The sequence below is a fragment of the Manis javanica genome, chromosome 6, assembly GCF_040802235.1.
Source record: "Manis javanica isolate MJ-LG chromosome 6, MJ_LKY, whole genome shotgun sequence".
NCBI classification, from domain to species: domain Eukaryota; kingdom Metazoa; phylum Chordata; class Mammalia; order Pholidota; family Manidae; genus Manis; species Manis javanica.
The window spans coordinates 13,428,004-13,448,676 of NC_133161.1; the positions used below are offsets into that span (position 1 = coordinate 13,428,004).

The 20,673-nt window shown below is 45.9% G+C and overlaps 1 protein-coding gene and 1 long non-coding RNA gene across 2 annotated transcripts in view; one reads left to right on the top strand and one right to left on the bottom strand.

The window, feature by feature from the left end:
* The window catches only part of TBXAS1 (thromboxane A synthase 1), a 134,749-nt gene that overhangs the window by 40,917 nt on the left and 73,159 nt on the right, over positions 1-20,673 (bottom strand). Inside the window, exons 5-8 of the mRNA XM_017673205.3 lie at positions 20,552-20,668; positions 7,302-7,390; positions 5,452-5,600; positions 3,639-3,769 (exon numbers count right to left, since the gene is read on the bottom strand). Coding sequence (XP_017528694.1) covers positions 3,639-3,769; positions 5,452-5,600; positions 7,302-7,390; positions 20,552-20,668 — 486 coding nt within the window. The remainder of the gene's footprint in view (positions 1-3,638; positions 3,770-5,451; positions 5,601-7,301; positions 7,391-20,551; positions 20,669-20,673) is intronic.
* LOC140849840 (uncharacterized) overlaps positions 1-20,673 on the top strand; it is a 126,300-nt gene that overhangs the window by 37,825 nt on the left and 67,802 nt on the right. The window lies entirely within an intron of this gene.

The following is a 20,673-nucleotide window of genomic DNA, read 5'->3' on the forward strand; positions in this document are numbered from 1 at the left end:
GAGATGGCGAAACCTGGGAGCCCCCATATGTCCAGCAGCACAGCCCTGGGTCACAGACTTGGGCACGGCAAACAGCAGGCTATGAAGCTGTCATTAAAAAGGGTGAGGCCATTCTACCTGGGCTGACTCAGTAAAGGTGTTAGTTAAGCCACTTTGGTAAGTAAAAAAAGAGCTAGTTGCAGAACAATATGCACTGTAGAATCTCATTTCTATGAAAGCAGTAAATGTACAATACATATAATTATGGATACTTGTGCATGCCTAGAAAATGTTTAGTGACATCCATACCCAACAGTTCATAGTGAGCTAGAGGAGGCAGGCAAGCCGGGGGGCTTTGATTTTTACTTTATACACGTTGGCACTGTTGGTCATTGGTTTTCCAACAATTAAAACATGTAGATTTAAACCAAAGATTTAAAACACGCTTCATTGTTCACTTATGCAGAATTCAGGGCTCCCATGGGCAGCCCTGTTTCTCACATAGCAGGAAGTTAAAAACTGGGGGAGGGGCGAGAACCCTCTTCAGATTCTCCTGTCTGCATTTGTGTCCCCTAACAGCCTCCTCCTGTGGGGTCCCTTTTTTTCTCAGTAATCCCCACCCCATTTAACTGGTTAGAGTTTTCTTAACTATTTCCCCACCCTTATCAGCAATTTCCATATTCTGTGTATTTCCACTACCGCCAGTTGTAACAAGAGAATCTTCTACATATTGCTTTAGCATTGATGAAGTGTATGCCTGGCATATCCCTTCTTTGAAAAGCTCTTTAATGTGATGGTGGACAACTAATATGTTACTCTTTCCTGAAGACTATGGGGCTAAAACAGCAAGAGAAGAGTATCAGAAACTAGCAGAAAAAATAGTATAATTTCAGAGGACTTTGCTTGTTGCACCAGTTTCTCAATCCATTGGCTTCTGAATTCCTGTTGCATTATTAGTCTGTGCCACACACATCAGCACTTAATTCTATCTTTGAAAATTGCTGTTATTTCACCTGTATTTGCTTTTTCTCTTCCATCAGATTATAATCCTCTCCTGGACAGGACCCTCTGTGCCATCCCCTGCCCTGTGCCTCGTATTGTGCTGAGCATATGTTAGGTGTGCAGTACATAATTCCCAAATAAAAATGCAGTGCAAACACTACATTTTGAGGAAGGCTGTGTTGGAGTTGCTTACCACCGTATGCTGTTTGCAGCAGGCTCCTTGGGTCACAAAAACCTCTGCAGCTCTGCTGCTGCCCCACTGTGACCTTAGCAGGTGTCTGCTGAGACTCCAGCAGGATTCACAGTTAAGCCTGTGGGCACCAGGAACCTTGAGTCTAAGGAGGTGAGGACTCCGCATCCTGCCAGCCTGCTTGGGTTATAATAGCCGAGAGGAAGGCAGAGCATCAGCTCTGGTTGCATCTTTCCACCCTCGCCCTACTCATTCTGATTTCCAGATGGTGTCCTCAAGGGCTGACTTTCCCCAGTCTGCTTCCTGCTGCTTGACCACCATCTGGGTGGCTGCTGTGGCCCCACTGCTAGCCATAGTCCCATGGGGAAGGGGCAGGGGCAGAGACTGATGGCACATGATGACAGACTGGTGGCACATGATAGAGACTGATGCCAGCCCAGGGCCCCAGAGCATCTCCAGGCCTCTTGGACGGCGCATTTGAAACTCCTCAGGGTGGAATACAGCGGTGGTGCCTGAGATTTGCTTGTGGCTTTGGTGGGATGGCATGGGGGTGGTGCGGGGGCAGCATGGGAGGGAGAGCACAGCCACGTGTGCATTACTGGAGCCCCTGGGTCAGAACTGCAGCTGGCAGCCTTTCTTCTCAGCCTGACTCAGACAGACTGCGTGAGGGCCAGAGAGCACGGTAGGCATCTGTCTTAACCTCCAGCTACAGAGGCCAGAGGAAGGGACCACTCTCCAGGGCCTGTGTGCTGGACAGGAGCATTAGTGTAGATGGGTTTCTGTTATTTGCACTGCATCACAGAGGCTTTTTGAACACTGCCCATTTAGGACTGAAATAGGACCGGTTTATGGTTATATCCAAGAAAAATATGCACCCTGATAGATGTAGGTGTCTAATCCACCCATTGGCTGCAGCTTAGAAAAATATTTACCTTTTAACATCTGTGCTGCATTTTCCACTGCGCAAACACACATCTGCTTGATGGAATGTCTGGTGAGTTTAGATGGGTTTAAAGCAAGTTTTCTTAGTAACCATATAGCTTTGTGTTGACATGGGCAGTCTCAGATTTGTGGTTGGGAGGTTTTTCTCAGATCAACTTGTTGTTTGAAACCAATAGCTCTCAAGTTTATAAAAGGAAAAGCTTGAGGCAATCCCAGTAATTAGATCTTTAATAAACCCCTCACCTCTTAGTAAGGCATTCGGTGCACCAGTTTGAGAATATTCAGCCTGATTCCACAGCCAGTGGGTTTCAGGCAGGGGGTGGGGTGTGTATATGATGAAAGTCCCATTGGGAAGCCCTTCATAGCCATACAGAGGTTTGAAAACGGGGCTTTGCTGGAGAAGCACGAACCTGAATGGGGCTATTCTGTCCTGTTAGGGGGCAGAGCTGGGCCAGGGAAACCAGTAAGCTGATTCTTCCCACACCTCCAAGTGTCAAGTTTACGGTGGTGAGGACCGAGGGGCCAGGATCTCATATGCCCCTCCCCTGACCCCCTGGACCAGACACCTTTGCAAGCACGGTCTGCAGAAGGTGAAGCTGAGCAGGATGAGGCTGCCGCCAAGTGCTCTGTGCATCCAGTAACTGATGACCCTTGATTCCATTCTCGGCTGGTGCCACATTAGACCTCACGGCCTTTCCTTGTTCATCCTCTGAGCCACCCAGTCTTTGAGAAAACCCCCTGAAAGCTAACCCTTGTCAAGTCAATTCAAGAAAGGATATTTCAACCTCATTTTTCCTTTCAAGCAACTTCCTCGAAGGCAACAAAACCCTTAAAGAATAGTATATATGCACAAGCATATCCAATATTGAAATTCTTTTCCTTGACACTGAAAATTCCTGTTTCTATTCTCAGCCAAATTCAATCCACAAATATCTACTTTATTCCTGATACGTGCCAAGCATAGTGCCAGTCTGAGAAGGAAAGAAACCTTTGGTCCTCAGATGAAGCACAAGAGAGCATCAACCACAAATTTGGTGGGGACACCCTCCACGCTGAAAGGGAATGTGGGGTTGGCTGACAGCTGTCTGGACTCGTCTCTAATACTGATGGTACTCATGCTGTACAACTCTATCTTGCAGTTTTTCAATATAAAGAAGATAGTGATGAAACATACATGTGGGCACATTTACCTTGAAAATTCTTTGGGGCCGTGCTGGGGTGATACCTGAAGTAGAGTGGCGTGAGTTTTGGGGGCAGCTTTGATTCTCCCCCCACTCAGTGTGTACAGATTGCCCTGGGCCTCTCCCTGCCGCCTCTCCCACATATTCTCACCTTTCTTTTTTTTTTTTTGCCCCTCTTCAGCCTTTCTCCTTCCTTTCTTCTGCCCTGGCAACCTCTAAGTAGGTGGCTGCCACAGGACCTCGTGGTGTGGTGTGTGGTGTTGGGAGGGAAGACAGAAAAGGGACAGTGATGCCAAATTAGGTTCCATTCCATTTCGACGCTGTGTCCTATTAAAGTACGTTACCTCTTCTGCTGCTTGCTGGTCCCGCAAGGCAATCACATTCCTAATGAGTTTGTTAAAAAAGCCATTCAGTTCATCTCGGTTCTTATTGGGCAAAATCCGGGCCAGTGGGACCATTATGGATGGAAATGATACTTGAAAGAGAAAAACAAAAGTGGCATTGAAAAGGGGGTGATAATAACCAGGGTTGTTGGATGCCTGTTGCCAGGAAGCAAGCCCTGGCCTTGAATTAGAGTCATTTGAAGGACCGTCTTCCCCCTGGATGGCCGCTCCTTAGAGAGGGGGGTTATATCTTATTGCACCTCTGGACTCCTTACCACTCCTTGCACATTGTAAGCACTCGATAAATGCTGTACAATTGAATCCCCACCTCCATCTGGCCCCCACGTAGTCAACCTCATGCTTACAAATGAATTTTCCAGGTCCTAGACATGAAGGCCCAAGGTCTTTGTATTTCATCAAGAAAGAATAGATTACAGGCCGTGTTTCAAGTCTTAGCAAGTGGTAGAAGCTGATGTACTCTCTTAACTTTCTGGTCATTTGCATTTTTTTCCACCGGATAATTGTCCCCAGAACTACCACCTGAGTCATCCGGAAGAGCTGCCCTTGAGCTGCTGGTGAGGATGCCGGCCCTGAGCCCTGTGGGACCTTCCCTTGCTGCCTTGCCCTTAGGACAGGGCCACCTGGGTCAGCGACACTTATCCCTCCTGGACAGTGGTTTAGGCTGAGGGGTGCAGGGGCGCTCAGCTCAGTGCATCTTCCTGGCACTCGCAGTGGGCACTGTGCAGAACCGGGCTGCATGGGGCACTTCTGGACCCATGGAGGACCACGGTGTTCTGTCCACTTTTAAGAGCCAGAATCTGAACCAGTGTGACACAACAGTGGGGTGGGCTTAGAGTGACAGAGAGGAGCGGCGGCAGCAGTGGGACAGAGGAGCCCCCGCCCCTGGGACATGTCCTTGGACGGTGGCAGGAGGAGTGGCTCGGCTGGAGCAGCTCCTGGGGGTGGAGCGGGGAAGGGTGAATGGGGAGGCTTTGACCTCCATAGCGACTCCTATAACTTTAGTGACTTCCACAGAAATTGACTCAGAAATAGGAAAGAAACTGACAAAGAAATGAATAGAATTCACTGGCCCAGCAGAATGGTTAGAAATTATGGCAATAATAACAATAACACTTCCACGCTTCTATAAAAGCAAGAAGATGCTGGAATTGGCCAGAGGGTAAAAACTCACTTCTAAAATAAAAACTAAAATAAATTGACCAGTTTCCACAGCATTTGGGTAACTTGCTAGTTGCCCATCACGTTTGATTTCTAGTTTGCTATGCACTGGGCTTTGAACCGAGAAGTATTCTGAAGAGGATTTTGCTGGGGAGAGAAATATGTCCTAGAAAATGAAAGGCTCTGCATTCCAGGGCTCTGCCTTCCCAAGACTCAGTTTTCTCATCTGTGAAATGGGTATGAAAATACCTTTCTCTAGGGGGAATCCAGGCGCTAAATAAGACAATGCACATGAAAGCGTTCAGCTTGGGGCACCGCCGCTCTCCTCTCTATGGCGGTGCTGAGAGAGGCCATCACTGCTCCTGCGGGTGATCAGTGGCCTCAGGCTAGTGACAAGAGGAGCCTGTGTGGCTCCAGGAGCAAGGCCTCTGCAGAGCGGACTCTGCAGGGTGGCTCTCAGAGACAGCCCGAGTGCCCTACCCTAGTGGCAGGGGCTGAGTCCCGAAAGCTGCCCGAGGCCGCCAGGTGTCATGCAGTCTGACCAGCTTGCCATAGCCCCGTCTTAAAAACTGTCCTCGGCAGGAGTTGTACTTACAGAGTAAAAGCAGGATAGGTCTGGGGATGGAGGAGGTAAAGAAACGCCTGCAGTGCTTCACAAAGGGGTCCTCAGGGGCCTCTTGGGAGTTCACCTGGGTCCCGAAGGCGACACTGGCGACCACATCTGTGGTGTAGCAGCCGTAGCATCTACGAAACAGGGAGTCCTTTGGATTTTGGAAGGACTCTGCCATTGGCCTACCCTTCATACACACTCCTGAAGAGGCCCTGCTCCACTGTCTACCTGTTTGAAGGGGAGCACCTTGCAGATCTGAAGTGAGGGGTGGGAGAGGAGCCCCTGGGATCGGATCCTTTTAGCATGGCAACAGAATGGTGGGGGAGACATGCGTATCAGAGAGGTGGTCTGAGCAAAGCCTGGGGACAGGTAGAGAACCTCACTTCAACTTCCCGGCTTCAGGCAGCTCAGGCAACCAGTCAAATTCCAAGAAGGGGGCTTGGAACTTTTCTCCCCATGAAGGAGGGAAAAAAGTTCACCCAAAGCTCATGTGTATTATCCCAAAGTGTGCAGAGCCCACTCAGAGCCAGGATCTAATGACCAATTGGTAGACAGCAATTTGTCATTGATGAATTAGCAACTGGATTGCCTAGATTTATTAACTTTTGATTTTATAGTTTTCCTGAAAGCAACAAACAAAAAACAAGGGCCCTTCACACTCAGAAAAATACAAGGTAAACTTTGGGACCAGCTTCAAGAACATATGTATATTACTAGAGAAAACACACATTGCACTTTAGAAACAAACAGAAGGAAAAGAATCTGGCAGTACCTCCAGAAAAATTAACCTCTTAGGCTCTAGGAAACCGGCCCCTACATGGCCTTTTTAAACTAGAATGATCCTTTGTTGGTATCTTATGGAGTATTCAGATTATGTTATTTCCAAAAATTCCAACAGCTGGGTATTCATATCCTTTCTAATTAAAGGGTCTATTTTCATGTCTTGATGCAGACACACACTTAGTTCCTCTTCTTCATAGGTTCTAAAACCAACAGCTTATCAGTGAGGAATAAATGAATCTCCAGATGACTTTTTTTTATTTTGACTGCTTTTATTGAAAACATTTCTACAATTGATTACACATATCCCTGCTCTAGCAGAAACAGCAATTTGACAACTGAATGTGATTTCATCTGGTCCTGATGGTTGAAGAGTTAAGGGTTTTAAGAATTATTTGCTTAGATAGCTGTGGAACCCATCTTATCTTTAGCCAACTCATGCATCTCATGACCAGAGAGAATGTATACAAGAGGATTTTGTAAACACTATGGTAGAATTTAAATGTTGGTAATGATTATATTAGTATTTTGCTAGCAATGATAATAAGAATGAATTGGCTTCTGGCTGACCTGCCACTCCCACTGTACTCTAATCGGCTGTAAACTGTCATTTAGCATAGGACAACCAGGAAAAAAGCCAGGTCATCAGTTTTTAAAATTTGGTACCACCACTGAGTCATGGCTTCTAGTCCAAGTTGTGCCACAATTTTTCTTGAAGTAAAAATGCGTGCACTTTTGCCTAGGACTGCCCTTTCAAACCAGGCATATCCTGCTCTCTCCTGTGTCTGCAAAAGCCAGGGGGCGTGTTCCCCCCACAAACTTTTGCCCACTCCAGGCTTCCCTCAACATGCTACACCTCCCCGGGGCTTGTTCACATTCGCTTCACATTTAATCTGGGTTTCATTTCTTCTTATTAATTCACCAGTGCTTTTTGAGCTTCTAGCATTTCCATAGTTTGCTAGTCCCAAGGTAATTGTCCAGCAATTATGTACAGTTACAAGCAGCAATCAAAAAAGTGATTTCTCATCTGTAATGGAGCCATGTAATGCCCTTACCTCTGGATGTCGAAAGCATCCCCGGATTCTGCATAGCATCTTAAATGAGCCAGGAGCCGGTCGCAGGCTTGGCTGATTAGGGGAGTCATCTGATAGTGGATAACAAAGGTGTAATTAGGACACCATGCGGGGAGCACACTTAAATTAGCTGCAAATAAAGAGCTTATATGTGGTTCTTCCTGGGAAAATGGACATTGTTTTGAAGGTAACTTTCACACAGCTAAGATTCAAGAAGTTCTAAAATACACAAATGCTCATAAATTACAAAAGCTATAAACGTCCATTTTAGCTTAAACAATCTGATTTTTTTTTGGCAGCATAAAGGATATAGACTAAATACTTTGAAATTATCATGAAAATGATCATCAAGTGCTTATAAAGAAATGAGATCAGGACTCAATTTCATGACATTGGGTTTGCGTTAGAGAGTAAATAGACCACAGTCCATATTTACTGTCTCTGGAGTTAGCCCAAATCCATGTTTGCTTGGTTCCAATTATACTTTAGACCTTCCTCTGGAATATAGAATCTTAGTATCCAAAGGAGCCTAAGGTTGTCCATTTCAACTTATTCAATATGAGGATCATTTTTAGAGCATTTCTGTTGGATGGCTGTTCTTTTCTGCTTAAGATACTTTCAAATATAGGGGAACTCAACTTCAAGAGGCCTGCTGTGCCCACACAGAACAATAGCTGGATTTCTTTTTTTTTAATACAAAACATTTTTATTATGGAAAGTTTCTAATATACACACAGAAAGTTGGAATGGTATTATAAACATTCATGCAACTATTATCCAGCTTCAACAAATTTAGATTCCATTTTTGGCTGTCCACCACTTGGTCCTCAACAGGCTGGCTTGAGTGGGTGGAATCCTTTATTGAGCCTCATGGGCATCCATACGACTTTATATTCTCTCTTGTATGTTTGAAAAGCCAAGTTGGAAACATCGAAGGGACTCCTTTTACCAGAGTGCATTGTAGAATAACATCATAGCTAAAGCAACACACTGTAATACATTGTTCCAAGCATTTCTTACAGAAAACACATTTTGAAATATCTGTGTTTCGATTTTACTATTTTGACACTAAAACATAATTTCCTGAGGGCAGGAAAGATTTTTGTCTTCATTTTTGCATCCCCAACATTTAGAACAGTGTCTAGCACATAGTAATTACTTGTTGAATGAATTTCAATGATTACATAAGACCCACTCTTCGCTCTTAAAATTTCAAGGCATTGGAGAAAGGCATAAAACATTAATCTCCTTGTTGGAAGGTATGATGTGGTATTGAGTCAAAATTGACCCCCTGTAGTGGCTTCTTTCTTGTTTCCTTCCTGTCTTCGTCCACGTGGTAGTGCTCCAAAATACTCCGCATGTGCTGCTCCTCATCTGCTAGACGATCATTCCCCATCCCTTCCCTTCAACTACTCCTGGTACAACACGGTTTGCACACGTCTCCATTCTTATTACTCTCTCTCTCTCTTTTGTCAGCATCACTCCTGAAAGGCAGCTCCGTAAATGGAACACAGTGTTTCAGGTACGAGCTGGTAAATCATAAATGAATCGCTTCCCTGCACATCAGTCACAATGCCAGGTGTATGTTGACTTATTTAGAGGACACGTAACACAGGCAAACACTGAGGTGTTTCCTGTCAGCAAAAGCCACAAGGTCTTCCTCCATGAATCATCACTCACATACAATTGGGTTTTTGACCCTTTAGTGTCTATTCATTAGAAGGGCTTTACATTTACATACATTTTTGGCTGTAAAAAGTTGTCCAACCCTGAGTTCTGAGCAGAACACTCTTTAAACTGCTCTAAGCCACTCAGATAATGGAGAAGCCTGGCAGAGTGGGACAGCTTGGGGGACTATTGGCTGGATGTTAGAGGGACACATGGCTTTTTTGGACCCCTCCTTTCCACAACTCCCTTCAAGCCAGCTCCACATGCTCTCTAAGGAAAGAATTGTGTCACCAGGGGCCCAGCTGTTTGCTGTGGAGCCCTTTCTGAAGGAGCCGGTCCTGAGAAGCAGAGGAGCTTTCCTGTTGAACAAGAGTGCGCTCTGGTCTAGGCTCAGGGCTCCATGGGCTCCCAGGGCAGCCGAGCAGCAGTTTAAGGAGCAGACAGACATTTGGAGCACAACACACCCACACACCCAGTGGAGAGATGGCACAGTGTCTGAGACCCTCCCATGTTGCCAAGACTCTTGGAGGAAGTATCTGGAGAGGGAAGTCCTGGGAAAAAGGATTTTCTGCTCATCATGCATCAAGGGCTTAGAGCATGGGGGTGTTTGTACTCGGTGGGTGGGCCAAGGGGTGTGTATACTCATGTATTAAAATCTCATCTCCCTTACATTGGCTATTCCTTGTTCCATGGAAATTTGGTAAGTGCAACTTCTAAGACTTCATTCGGTTTGTCAGTACATACGCAAGATCACATACAGAACCAATCGCCCTCCACTCGACTGCTCCATTAGGTGGCCACAGCATTGGTCACCATCACGGTTTCTGGCTCTTTGGCCAGCAGTGCATGAACCTGAGTAAATATTCAGCCAGACGGCATCTTATCAATACATCAGCTGGGGTAGACTTTGTCACATGATTTTCAGAAACAAATGTAATTTACCTCATCTGCTGTCCTGAAGTCCACTCACAACAGAGAGGAGGTTGACTATCCTGAGATGCTTGGTAACTTGAGGTGGATTCTTCACGACTATCTCATTCTTTTCTAAATTCTCAGAACGATCAATTTAGTAATCCATTGGTACAGAAGTACATGTGAATGGGTCACTTTAATGGCCTCTGGGCTATTCCTCTCAAGAAATCTGATTAATGTTTGGAGAACTCAGTACATCTAAGCCACTTTTCTGACTGCCTTCGCTCGCCACGTTCCTCCATTATTTTAATAAATTTAGTGATACAAGTTCAATAAAGTCTCATATACCAAAATATCTTGTAGATTTATTTCAGAGGAAGAGTAACATGGTAAAAAAGAAAAGTACTGCTTGAAAGGAAGTCTCTTTAGATTCAAGATTAAAGCTTCCTTAATGTAGCCAAAATGGAATGCAACACAAAATTTGATTTATACACAACTCTTCAGCAGCATGCCCTGTACATAAAGAGAAGTCTACCTGTCCTGAATCCAATCACATGTCTAGACAGTGCAACAGGGGCTGGACCAGCTGCCCACCGTCGGTTCCTCTACGTGCTTGTGACTGGAATGCTTTGCTGCCGGCTGGCATGATTGTAATTTTCTACCACACTCTGACTGCTGCCTGTCGAACTGAATGGATAATGACGTTTTTATTTGGGTTAATGGGATATGAGATGGGGCATGTAATATGAAAAATGTTTTAAAAAGCAATGCAGAGAAAATATTATAAGACAGTGGAGGTTGATCTGTAGGTTGGCCAATAGCCAACATTTCAGGTTTTCTCTCTTGCATTATATTCAGGCAGTTAGAGAATATTTACTCTTACATGAGTTGCATACAAACGAAAGCTCTTTGATGGGCTGTGATCATCTTTATACAAGCCATAAACCCGGCAGGTACTCCCCTAGATTTGCAGGCAAGCAGGCATAAGTGGCTTGTGCAAACACCCCCACACAGGTGAACACACTGCTGCCGTGCAGATCTCACCAGAAGACTCTCATTTGATTGTTACACGTCATCTTCATAGGAGAATGAGAGGTTTTTACTTTTGCTTCTTCCCCACCCTCTTCTTAATGCACGTGTTACTTCTCTCATCAGATAAATTATTATCGTTATTAGGTTTCTGAAGAATGATTTCCTCTTGAGGGTCACAGTCCAACAACCAGCCCTGGGGAGAAAGCTTCCCATGTTGCTGCTCTTCCCTCTCTTGTTGATGGTCTTTATTGTAGATGATGCCAAGTGTATTCCGGTCAGCTTTTGGGAAACTCGCAGTAACCGTCAAGGGTGAAGCACCATCCTCAGCCTGAGGATCTCCCCAAGGAAGGAAGTCCTTGCTCACCCGGAGTTTACTATACAATTAAAGTCTTCAGTTTTGTTTTTGTTTTTTTTTTTAAAGGGATTCTTTACTGACTGTGCATGAGGAATTCCGAGTCAAGGGTCAGAAAGGGGGCAATAGAGTTAATTTAAGGGACATACAGTGGGCAATGGAGAGATCTTTATGGATGGGCAAAAGAGATAACTTACAGGGTAATGAAGAAGGGCTAAGAAAATCTCCTACTCAAAGGCTTTTTTGTCTCCTTTTATGTGATCCTCAGAATTTCATCTCCAGAGTTTCTTTCCTTGAGGCTAAGACTCTGTCCCCATGAAGCACACTTGGCCCTGGGGAGAGCAAACACTTGAAGCCTCTGTCAATTGTTAGGTTTCCTCTCTTTGGCACTTGTTAGTTGTGTGACCTTGGGAAAGTTGTTCATCCTCAGAGCCTGTGCACCTGCAAATGGGGATAATAACACTTCCCCTACAGAACTGTGGCAAAGATTAGAAACATAATATGTAGAGGCTTTGCACTAGAAGGCCATGAGCGCTGCAGGCATGGTCGCCATCCGTGGAAGGCTCCCAGCTCCCTGACCACTTTGGACGTCTGGCATCATGCTTTCTTCTCTGAATCCTTGGAGACAACACTCCGTTAGACCCACCTGTTCTTGCCTCACCATGTTAACATCACTTTTTTTCTTGTACCTGTCCCTTCATCTCCCTCTCCCATGACCACTTGAAACTAGGCTTTGCCATCTGTTACCTTGAATATGGCTGTCATTCTGCTTCCTGAACACAAATATCTTGTTAAGCATCTTTGTTGTCTTTTGCCTTAGTACCGTGACATAGATATACCAAAACACAATTTTCAATTGCTTGCCTCCTTGCTTTCTCTCTTTTCATTTTCCAACCCATCCTGTACTCAGTTACCAGACTGGTCTTCTGAAAATACTTGTTATCTGAGCAATGTTTTGCTGAAATCCTTTGGAGATTCCCATTGAAGGATATAAAACAAGGTTCTTATCCTGTTTTCAAAGCTCACGAAGAACTGAGTCCTGCCAATAACAATGTAAGTAAGCTTAGAAGATCTTCCCCCAGTCAAGCCCCCAGATGAGATCTCAGCCCAAGCCAACAGCGTGGCTGCTACACAGGGAGACCTTGGGGTGAGGTACCCGCTACACTGTGCCCATGTTCCTGACCACAAAAACTATGAGCTAATAAAGGTTTGTTGTTTTAAGCTGCCAAGTTTTGGAGGGGGGTGGGTAAATTGTTACACAGCAATAGATAACTAATATTTTCAGTGTTACCCTCTTGTGGCAACTCTTATATGTTGTCATGTATTATTGAGATTTTCAGTGTTTGTTCTATCAGGAATGAGCATAGTACAACACAGTTGATTCTCTAGAAATATTTATGTAATAACTGATAGAATGAGTGTTCCTGAAGGGCCTTGACATAGAAGGTATCAAAAAAACACTTGTAGACTGAGGTGCTCTTTCTATCTTAGCAAGAATGCAGTGCAGTTTGCTGGGAGCCGGCCCTGAATGAAAGACCTGATACCATTCTGGGTCTACCTTTTGCTTTGGGCAAGTCATTGGCAACTCTCTGAACTTGGGTTCTCACCCCCAAATGAGGGGCTAATTGCAGTGAACTCTAAAGTCCCTTTCCATGGACATTTTGAGATTTGAATGAGGTCACTAAGCATCAGGTTGAGACAGTTCCTGGGGGTCCGTGGAGAGAACAGAGAGCTTCCTAGATTGGGGCAGTAAGGGTTGGATCAGTAGGCCCATCTGCTTGCTCCAGCATCCCACCCACAAGAAAGCCTTTTTGCATCTCTTTGGGGCTCTGACTTTGAAATTATATAAAGACCTAAAGGCAGAATCTGGTTATTTTTATGCTCAAATAATTTAGTGAAAGAAAGAATTAGAAATTCAGATCCTCTGACTCCTGGCTTGTTGCCTTTTTCTCCAAATCAGGGTTCACATTCTGTTTGCTCTGCAGTTAATTAATTCTAGGTTATAATTTTACTCAATGCAGCTCTGACACCGTGAACTTGAAAAATAAACAAACCAACCAACACCATTAAGCCTTTGGAGCCCCAGAAGTTTGGAGAATGGAGGCAGCGTGAGTGCTGGAGGAGACGCATTTCCCGAGCAGGGAGGGGGAAGAGGAGTCTCTTGTGCATCGCCTCAGACTTCTAACCTGAGGTGACCCCCTTGCACTGATGGTGTGTAGCCTGCGTGACTCATTTGCCCACCCATGGAGAGGGATTCAGAAAAGAGCGCAGGTAAAAGCCACCACCCTGTGATCAAAACATGGCCCCCGGGAGGCAACTCCCTGGTGGGCACTCCAGGAGTAGGCTCACAGCCCCCCTCCTCTGCTCCAGGAGCGGTTGTCCCGAGGGTCTGGGGGATGCCTGGCAGCTTGGAGGTAAACGGCTGAGATGGAACCCACCTTCCTTCCTCACTTTGAGGCATTTAATCGCTCCTTAATCTCCAGTGAAGCTTGCACCAGACACCCCCCCCCGGCACAGAACAGCAAGCTCTCCATGCCTCATCCAACTTTCCCAGGTTTCACGCACAGATCCCTTACACGTACTCTATGTTCCAGCCAATTTGTCCTCCTCTATTCCCTGAACACACCCTGTACTTTTTGTCCAGATGCTTTTGTTCCCGCAGCTCATTCCACCTGCAAGACACCTTCTCTGTCTCTCAAAATAAGCAAAATCTTTGAGGCTCAGTTCTGATGCTACATCCCAACCCCCAGGTGGTCTTTGATCCTCAAAAAGAGGACATGAACCATCTTCCACTTCTTGGTAATAATGTAGGAATTTATGTAGTTTGTTGCCCTTCTACATATAAACTCCTTGAAGACAGGTGCTAATAAATACTTGAGTTTTATGAATTTTTTTAATGTTTCATTCTATTTGGAACTCTTACACCTGTGGGCAATGTTGTTTGAGAACTGATGCCAGAGGGGGATTTTCTGAATAAGTAAGGGTCAGCTAATGGGATGGGAGAAGGTATTAAAACATATAGTTGGTTTAAAACAGTAGAAAAATGAATACCTTGAAGTGCTCTAAACTGGTAACAAGAACAAAATTAATACCAGTTAATGAAACTTATAACCTCCTTCTGCTACCCAGATATTAAAAACATCCATGACTTATTTTTATGCAGAATTTCCTGCTGTTAAGTATCAGTGCTAGCCATCTAGGTGAATAATCAAGTGTCATTTCTAGTAAGTCGGTGGCTCCTGTCAAGAGTTGTGACCAATTAGAACTCACCCTGATGAGGAGGTGGCTGGTGGGGTTGCCGAGCAACAGCCAGGCTGGGAGGCCCACTTAGATTTAACCAGCGGCAAGTCGGAGTGACAGTATGATTCTGGCAAAGGAAAGCCAAATTATAACCCAGGATGGGGTATCCATGATGAGGAGTTTGTTTTCTTTTAAATGCAAATGGAAAAGGAACATTTTAACCAGAATTTAAACAGTCCATCATTATACCAGTTTTAATTAGGAGATTAGGTGTCAGTGGAATATAACTGTGTTGCAGGATAATGGTCTCTTGCTGTTAGATAAATACCCAGACATTCTGGAAAATGGGCGACTGGTCAGGCAGGGACAATGTATTTTGGGGCTCTGAGGTATTTATTACCACAGCCACACTTGGTTATAATGGCTTTCATTGTTTTGTTTAGAAGGATTAAGAAATAAGAGCGAATATTAAAAATAGACTGCTAGAGGCTGAGGCAGCCGAGAGGAAGCTGCTGGCTCCAGTGTCGGTGGAAGGCTGGGTTCTACTTAGAAGTCCTTGTGAGTGATTGTCAGAAGGGTTTACACTGAAAATGTAAAGGCCAAAACAAACTGTGATGATGACCGTAATTCTGCAAAGACTTTTGCACTGAAATGGTCGTAGCTGTGCATTTACTCATAAGCTGGCTATATCAACTTAAATATTTTTAAATTGTAGTCATTCTCAAGTAATATGTCTTCTCCAAGGCAGGAAAGACCTAGAGGGAATAATAACCACATCTGCCTCTGTCTTTAAGATTCATACGTTATTGACTGTGCCTTCCTGACAGGAAACATCTGGAGAAAAGTGAAAAATTAGGCAGAGAGCTAGATTCTCAGTGACTGTTAGAGATACCAGCCTTCCCCGTTGGTCTGACTTTTCTTGAGCTGAGTCCCCATGCACAGAGATATGATTGGCTCATTTACTCTTGAGTGACACAGCCAGCCAGACGCCGGCTCCTATGTATGGAACTCCCTGGTCTCCTATATCTGCTCAGTGGGCCACCGTCAGCTTAGTTGTCTGGGTGAATGAAGAAATGTCCATCACTTCTGTTGGGATTTGACGACTGAGAAGACGTGAGCAGCCATCTTGGTGGGATCCGCGGTCCATCCGGTCGGGAGCTTGGTCTTTGCTAGAGGCACTTGAAAATGGAATTCCCTTGGAACCCACCCCCAAAAGGCATGATGCCCAGGAAATTGCTTCATTTCTTTCAGTAGCCGACTGATTAACTACCCATGTTTTCACCTACTGAAAACGTATTCGAGCCCAGAATAAACAAAGTTAAACAGATTTCTTTACAGCAGAAAGATTAAACAGATTTCTTTACTCTCAAGCTGTTAATTTGCTAGGGTACATGATGAATCCCTAAGACGGTTTGCAGTGTTTTACTGAATTGTATGACTGGGGCCTTTTGTGTCCTCAACTATTTCAAATCCTTTTCCTCAGTCATAACTGAGCTTAAAGTTCATCATCATGTAAGTATAGTCTTGATGCTTTTCTCCTAAGTGTCTTATTTTATTCTTGCTTACATTAAAGATTAGCCGCCACTTCTGTGCTGATTTCACAATCTAAGAAGAGTCTTAGAAATTTATTCCAATTGATTTAACAGTTTCAAATCAGAAGAGCTTAGAGAAACCTACAAATGTATAGATTCCAGTGTTCTCCCTCTTGCAGATGAATTATAAAATTGAGAAACAAAATTAGTGCTAACCGTGATCCCCAGGAAATCTCCATTACTTATATATATTTTTTCTCTTGGAGAATTACTTTAGCCCCAGTTTTGTTTTCCAACAATTTGCCACATCCTCTCATTTACCCTGGTAAAGTGATTTCTCTTTTATTTTTCTTTTATCTTCTTCTGAACATAAACCCTTCAGTAGTAGAAAGCTTCCTGGGTCTTCGACTCCTCCTTCCCCATCCATTCACTCATTCAGTGTATCACTACTGAGTGCCCATTAGGTGCCTAGGGCTACGCAGGTAGAGATAAAGGAAAGAGAAGGAAAGTAAATGGAACGTTAGTGATCGAGGTAGGGATAAACCAGGAGGGGCTGGTCTGGGGCCCAGCTCCTGCAAGCCTGGGAAACGGTGGGCCTGAGATGGTGAGACAAGGGACCGAGGAAGACCCACACCACCAGTCCTTTCCACCCTTGGGCACGCCAGGGAACTGGTAAAATATACAGATCCTCAGTTACTCTGTTACTCTTAGAAATTCTCACTCCATAGGTTCTGGGGTGGCTAGAATTTTTAACAAGGGTCCTAGATGAGTCTGGTGCAGCCCTTGGTCACAGGGGTTAAAGAACCAGTGACCTAGAGAGCAAAGGCCAAGTGGAGGTTGAAGTCCAAGGAAGCATCCCGAAACCTGGAGAGTAACATATGCTGGGGAAGGAGGCAGTCAGTAACGCGCATGTCTGGCAACCTGCCCTCCCTTCTCTCTCCACCCGTCTTCCACAGGCTAGAAACCACCCCACTGTCTACCCTCCATCCTCTCTAGATTGTAGAGTAACACTGCACAGAGCCCCAAACCTTGCTCTTCATATGCAGAGGGAAGCTGCTTTGGGAATTAGAAAAACTCTTTTCTCTCCTACAGGACTTGGCTTCCAAGACCACTGTCTCAGGAGGGCTCAAGAAGCTAACGTGCAGTTCAGAATGGAGCAATGACCTCCTTGTCCTGGCAGCGTCCACTTCCTCCTTCTGAAGCCTGGAGCGTCACCGGCTCAGGAGGGTATAGGACATCACAGGGACACGATTCATGGCGCACAAAACACAGACATTGTTTAACGTTTGAAAAGTATTTTTCTCTTTGTCACGTACTTTCTTGTCTTGTGTTCCTTTCTATTTAAGCAGCATTTAACACGCTTGGCTGCTTCTTCCTTCTTGCAATAACTTCCACGTTGCCCGGGCCTCCTATTTCGGGCTGCTCTTTGAGCCTTCTTTGTAGGCCGGCCCCTCTGCCCATCTCCCAGGTTTGGTTCTCCCCAGGACCCACTTCTCCTAGGCTGCACACACTCCTGGGGTGACTGAAGCACATCTGTGTTTTGGTGACCATCTTTCCTCCCCTCTCTCCCAGGCTCCAGATCTGTAGCAGCTTCTTCCTGGTGCATCTATTTAGGTGCCTCCTGGTACTTTGAATTCACCAGGTCTAAATTCTCTAGATGGGGGAGAGGGTGACTACTGCAGCCCCGGGAATGGCACCCTTTCTTGTGGAAGCCCAGGAACCTGAACTGAACTGTATGGAGTGGAAAGGTGTTTTCTAATGGAGCTTTAAATTTACTGGGAGTATATGATAAACAAGGGGCTAGAACTGTAGCCAAACCCAGGGACCTTGCAAACTCTACGAAATTTCTTCTCCCTCCCTCCCCTTCCTCTCATTTGTGAGCACCCCCAGGTGCCTTACTGCCGTGAACCACTTGGAGGAACTACTTCAGGTGCTGAGAAGTTGATTTCTGAACCAGAAGGAAAAAATGCTTTGGAAGAAGCACCGAATTGGTTTGGGAAAGGGCTTTGCATTGGTTTCTGGAGTATACCCTATAAGGTGCTAAAGAAATCTAGGCATTGATAAGATTCAGGTTCCCTTTTTTTTTTTCAAAGAAATATAGCTCAAGACTGTCAAGAAAACTTTTTCCTTCCTTCTTCCTTTTAATCAGAACTCTTCATCAAATTCTTTCTAACAAACGAGGAGGATGTGCCTCAAGTCAAGTCATTGTTCACTCATGAGTGAATATGATGCGTCATGTTTGAGCCAGTGATGTCATCCCCCATCTCCTCCGTACACCTTCAGCAGTTTAGTGACTACAGGTAATAAGGGTGACACGCCCTCCACCTTGTCCAGTGGTCAAAACACTGCTTTATAACTCTTGAAAGAGGCAGGCCCCTCCATCAAACAAATCCACACCTGAAACCTCAGCACATAATAGGGCTGAACATGAGTGGGGCACATGGTTCCAGCTGAAGCAGGCTGTCCCCTCCTCATGTTACCCTGTGGGGAACTTCAGGGGGTTTCCTATCTCTGGCTTTACATTAGAGTCACCTGGGAGCTGTTAAAACCCCTTAAGCCCAGGCTGCATCACAAACCAAACCAATTTAATCAGAAGCCCCAGATGTGGGGCCCAGACAGCAATGATTTTCAAGGCAGCCCAGGTGATTCCAGTGTGTACCTGTGGCTGAGGCTGAGCTACTCGCCCAGCCTGTCTCCAGCTGGCCATACCCTGCCCTGCGGGGTCAGTGTGGCCAGGAGGAAGCACTTGAACCTGTGTGGGCCACCCTGATAAGATCCAGGGACTGCTCACCTGTGCTTTCAGCTGCCCTCCTGCAGGTAGAGGCTGCAGCCTTCCATTTCTGGGTGAAGTATTAGCAAGCCTCTGTGACCAGATAGAGGAGCTACATTTCTCAGACAGCTTTACCGGTAAGAAAGGAAACTCGTCTGAAACTTGTTTCCAAATCTCAGTGGTTTCCACTCTTAGGCAGAAAATACATGACTGTGTTTCCACAGGGGCCCCATTTGCTCCCCTTCCCTTCCCCTGCCCTCCAGACAGCCTCTGAGGCAGTTCCGGGGAGCTTCAGAACAGCATCTGAAAATCACATGTAGGTAAGAGGAGCAGTCAAACAGTGGCTGAGTACCCCGGAGCAGGGTTCTGATCTTGGCTCTGCCACTTCCTGCCTGGGGGACATGCAGCACGGTTACTTAATCTCTTGGTTTCCTCATCTGTAAGACGAGGGTGATAATAATAGTATTTACTTCACAGGGACGTGGTGAAGATTGTTTTTTAATAGAAATAGGAAGCCCTTAGAGTCATGTCTGCCTCCGAGCGAGAGCTGTCCGAGTGTCAGCTGGTGTTATGTGCAGAGCTCACTCTGCCCTCAAAGACCAAAGGCTATGTGGAAACACACACCACAACCTCACTGAAGGTGGGCAGGATCACTGGTTTCTGAGTGAATTTTATTGGGTGGGGTTAATTATGAAGTATGGGACCCTCTCTTCTTCTGGAGGACCTCAGATTTGTAGGAATCAAACAGGGCCATATAGATAAGCATCTTGTGTTTAAGCAGAGTACCTTTCGTTTGTTGAACCGAAGGCAGGCCACACCAAGGCCAGGCTTTCTGGGATAGCTGGACATGGGGCATGTTCGGGGAGGGCACTTGCTCTGGAGTTGCCCTCTACCTGGGACCCCAACTACGGCAGTCCCCTAACCACTTCACATCGGAAGGACTCAAGTCTTCAGTCCTGAGTTCTTGCAGAATTCAGGACACCAAAGCTGAATCAGCAAGTGAGGGGCCGTCAGAGAGGACCATGTGTAAGATAACCTGCTGGAGGCAGAACAGACAGGGTGCCCAGAGAAGGGTGGGTCACAGCACAGGGGAAGGAGGGAGCTCAGGGCCTTAAAGAGTGGGCAGCATGTTGCGATGCTGTTCCTCCCTCTCACTTGGCCATGATGGTTAACCTGGGCATGCCTGTGCACCTAGAGTTCTGCCAGGAACAACCCCTGGCACCTCCCCAGTAATCTGTGGCTGTCTCGTCCCTACTTCAGGCTCGATTCACAGCTCCCCTTTGTCTTAACTGTTCTTTGGTTCCTCGCTGCATAAAGACTGCCTGACTGCTCAGAAGCATCTGCATCACCTGGGACCTTGTTTGAAATGCAGAATCTCAGGCTCCACCCCAGACCTGCAGAAATCAGAATCTGCATTTAACAAGGTCCCCAGGTGATCCATTGTACCTGAGAGCGTGAGGAGCACCTGCCCAGTTTGTCCCGAGTGCCCCCGCGGTGCCTGGGGCAGACCCTCCACATCCCAGGAGTACCGTCAGAGCTGATGGCTCACAGCTGCCAGCCAGCCACCGGCTGTGGGAAGCTGCATCACTGGGAGGTAGAAGGCCCCAGCGTGCAGGGCATTTTGCTGTGCTGCCTGGACAGGGGTGCGCTGTGAACCGCTCTCCATCACAATTTGGAGAGAAGAAACCTGTTCCTTAAGGAGGAGAGTGCTTTTCCTGCATCTTACCTCATTCAGTTTTTCAGGGCTGAAAGCGGATGTCAGGACACTTCTGACCTCTTCCCATCTTTTGTCACGTAAAAACAGGATGCTGTCAGCTACTGGTTTGGACTCCAAACCTGAGGCCTGGT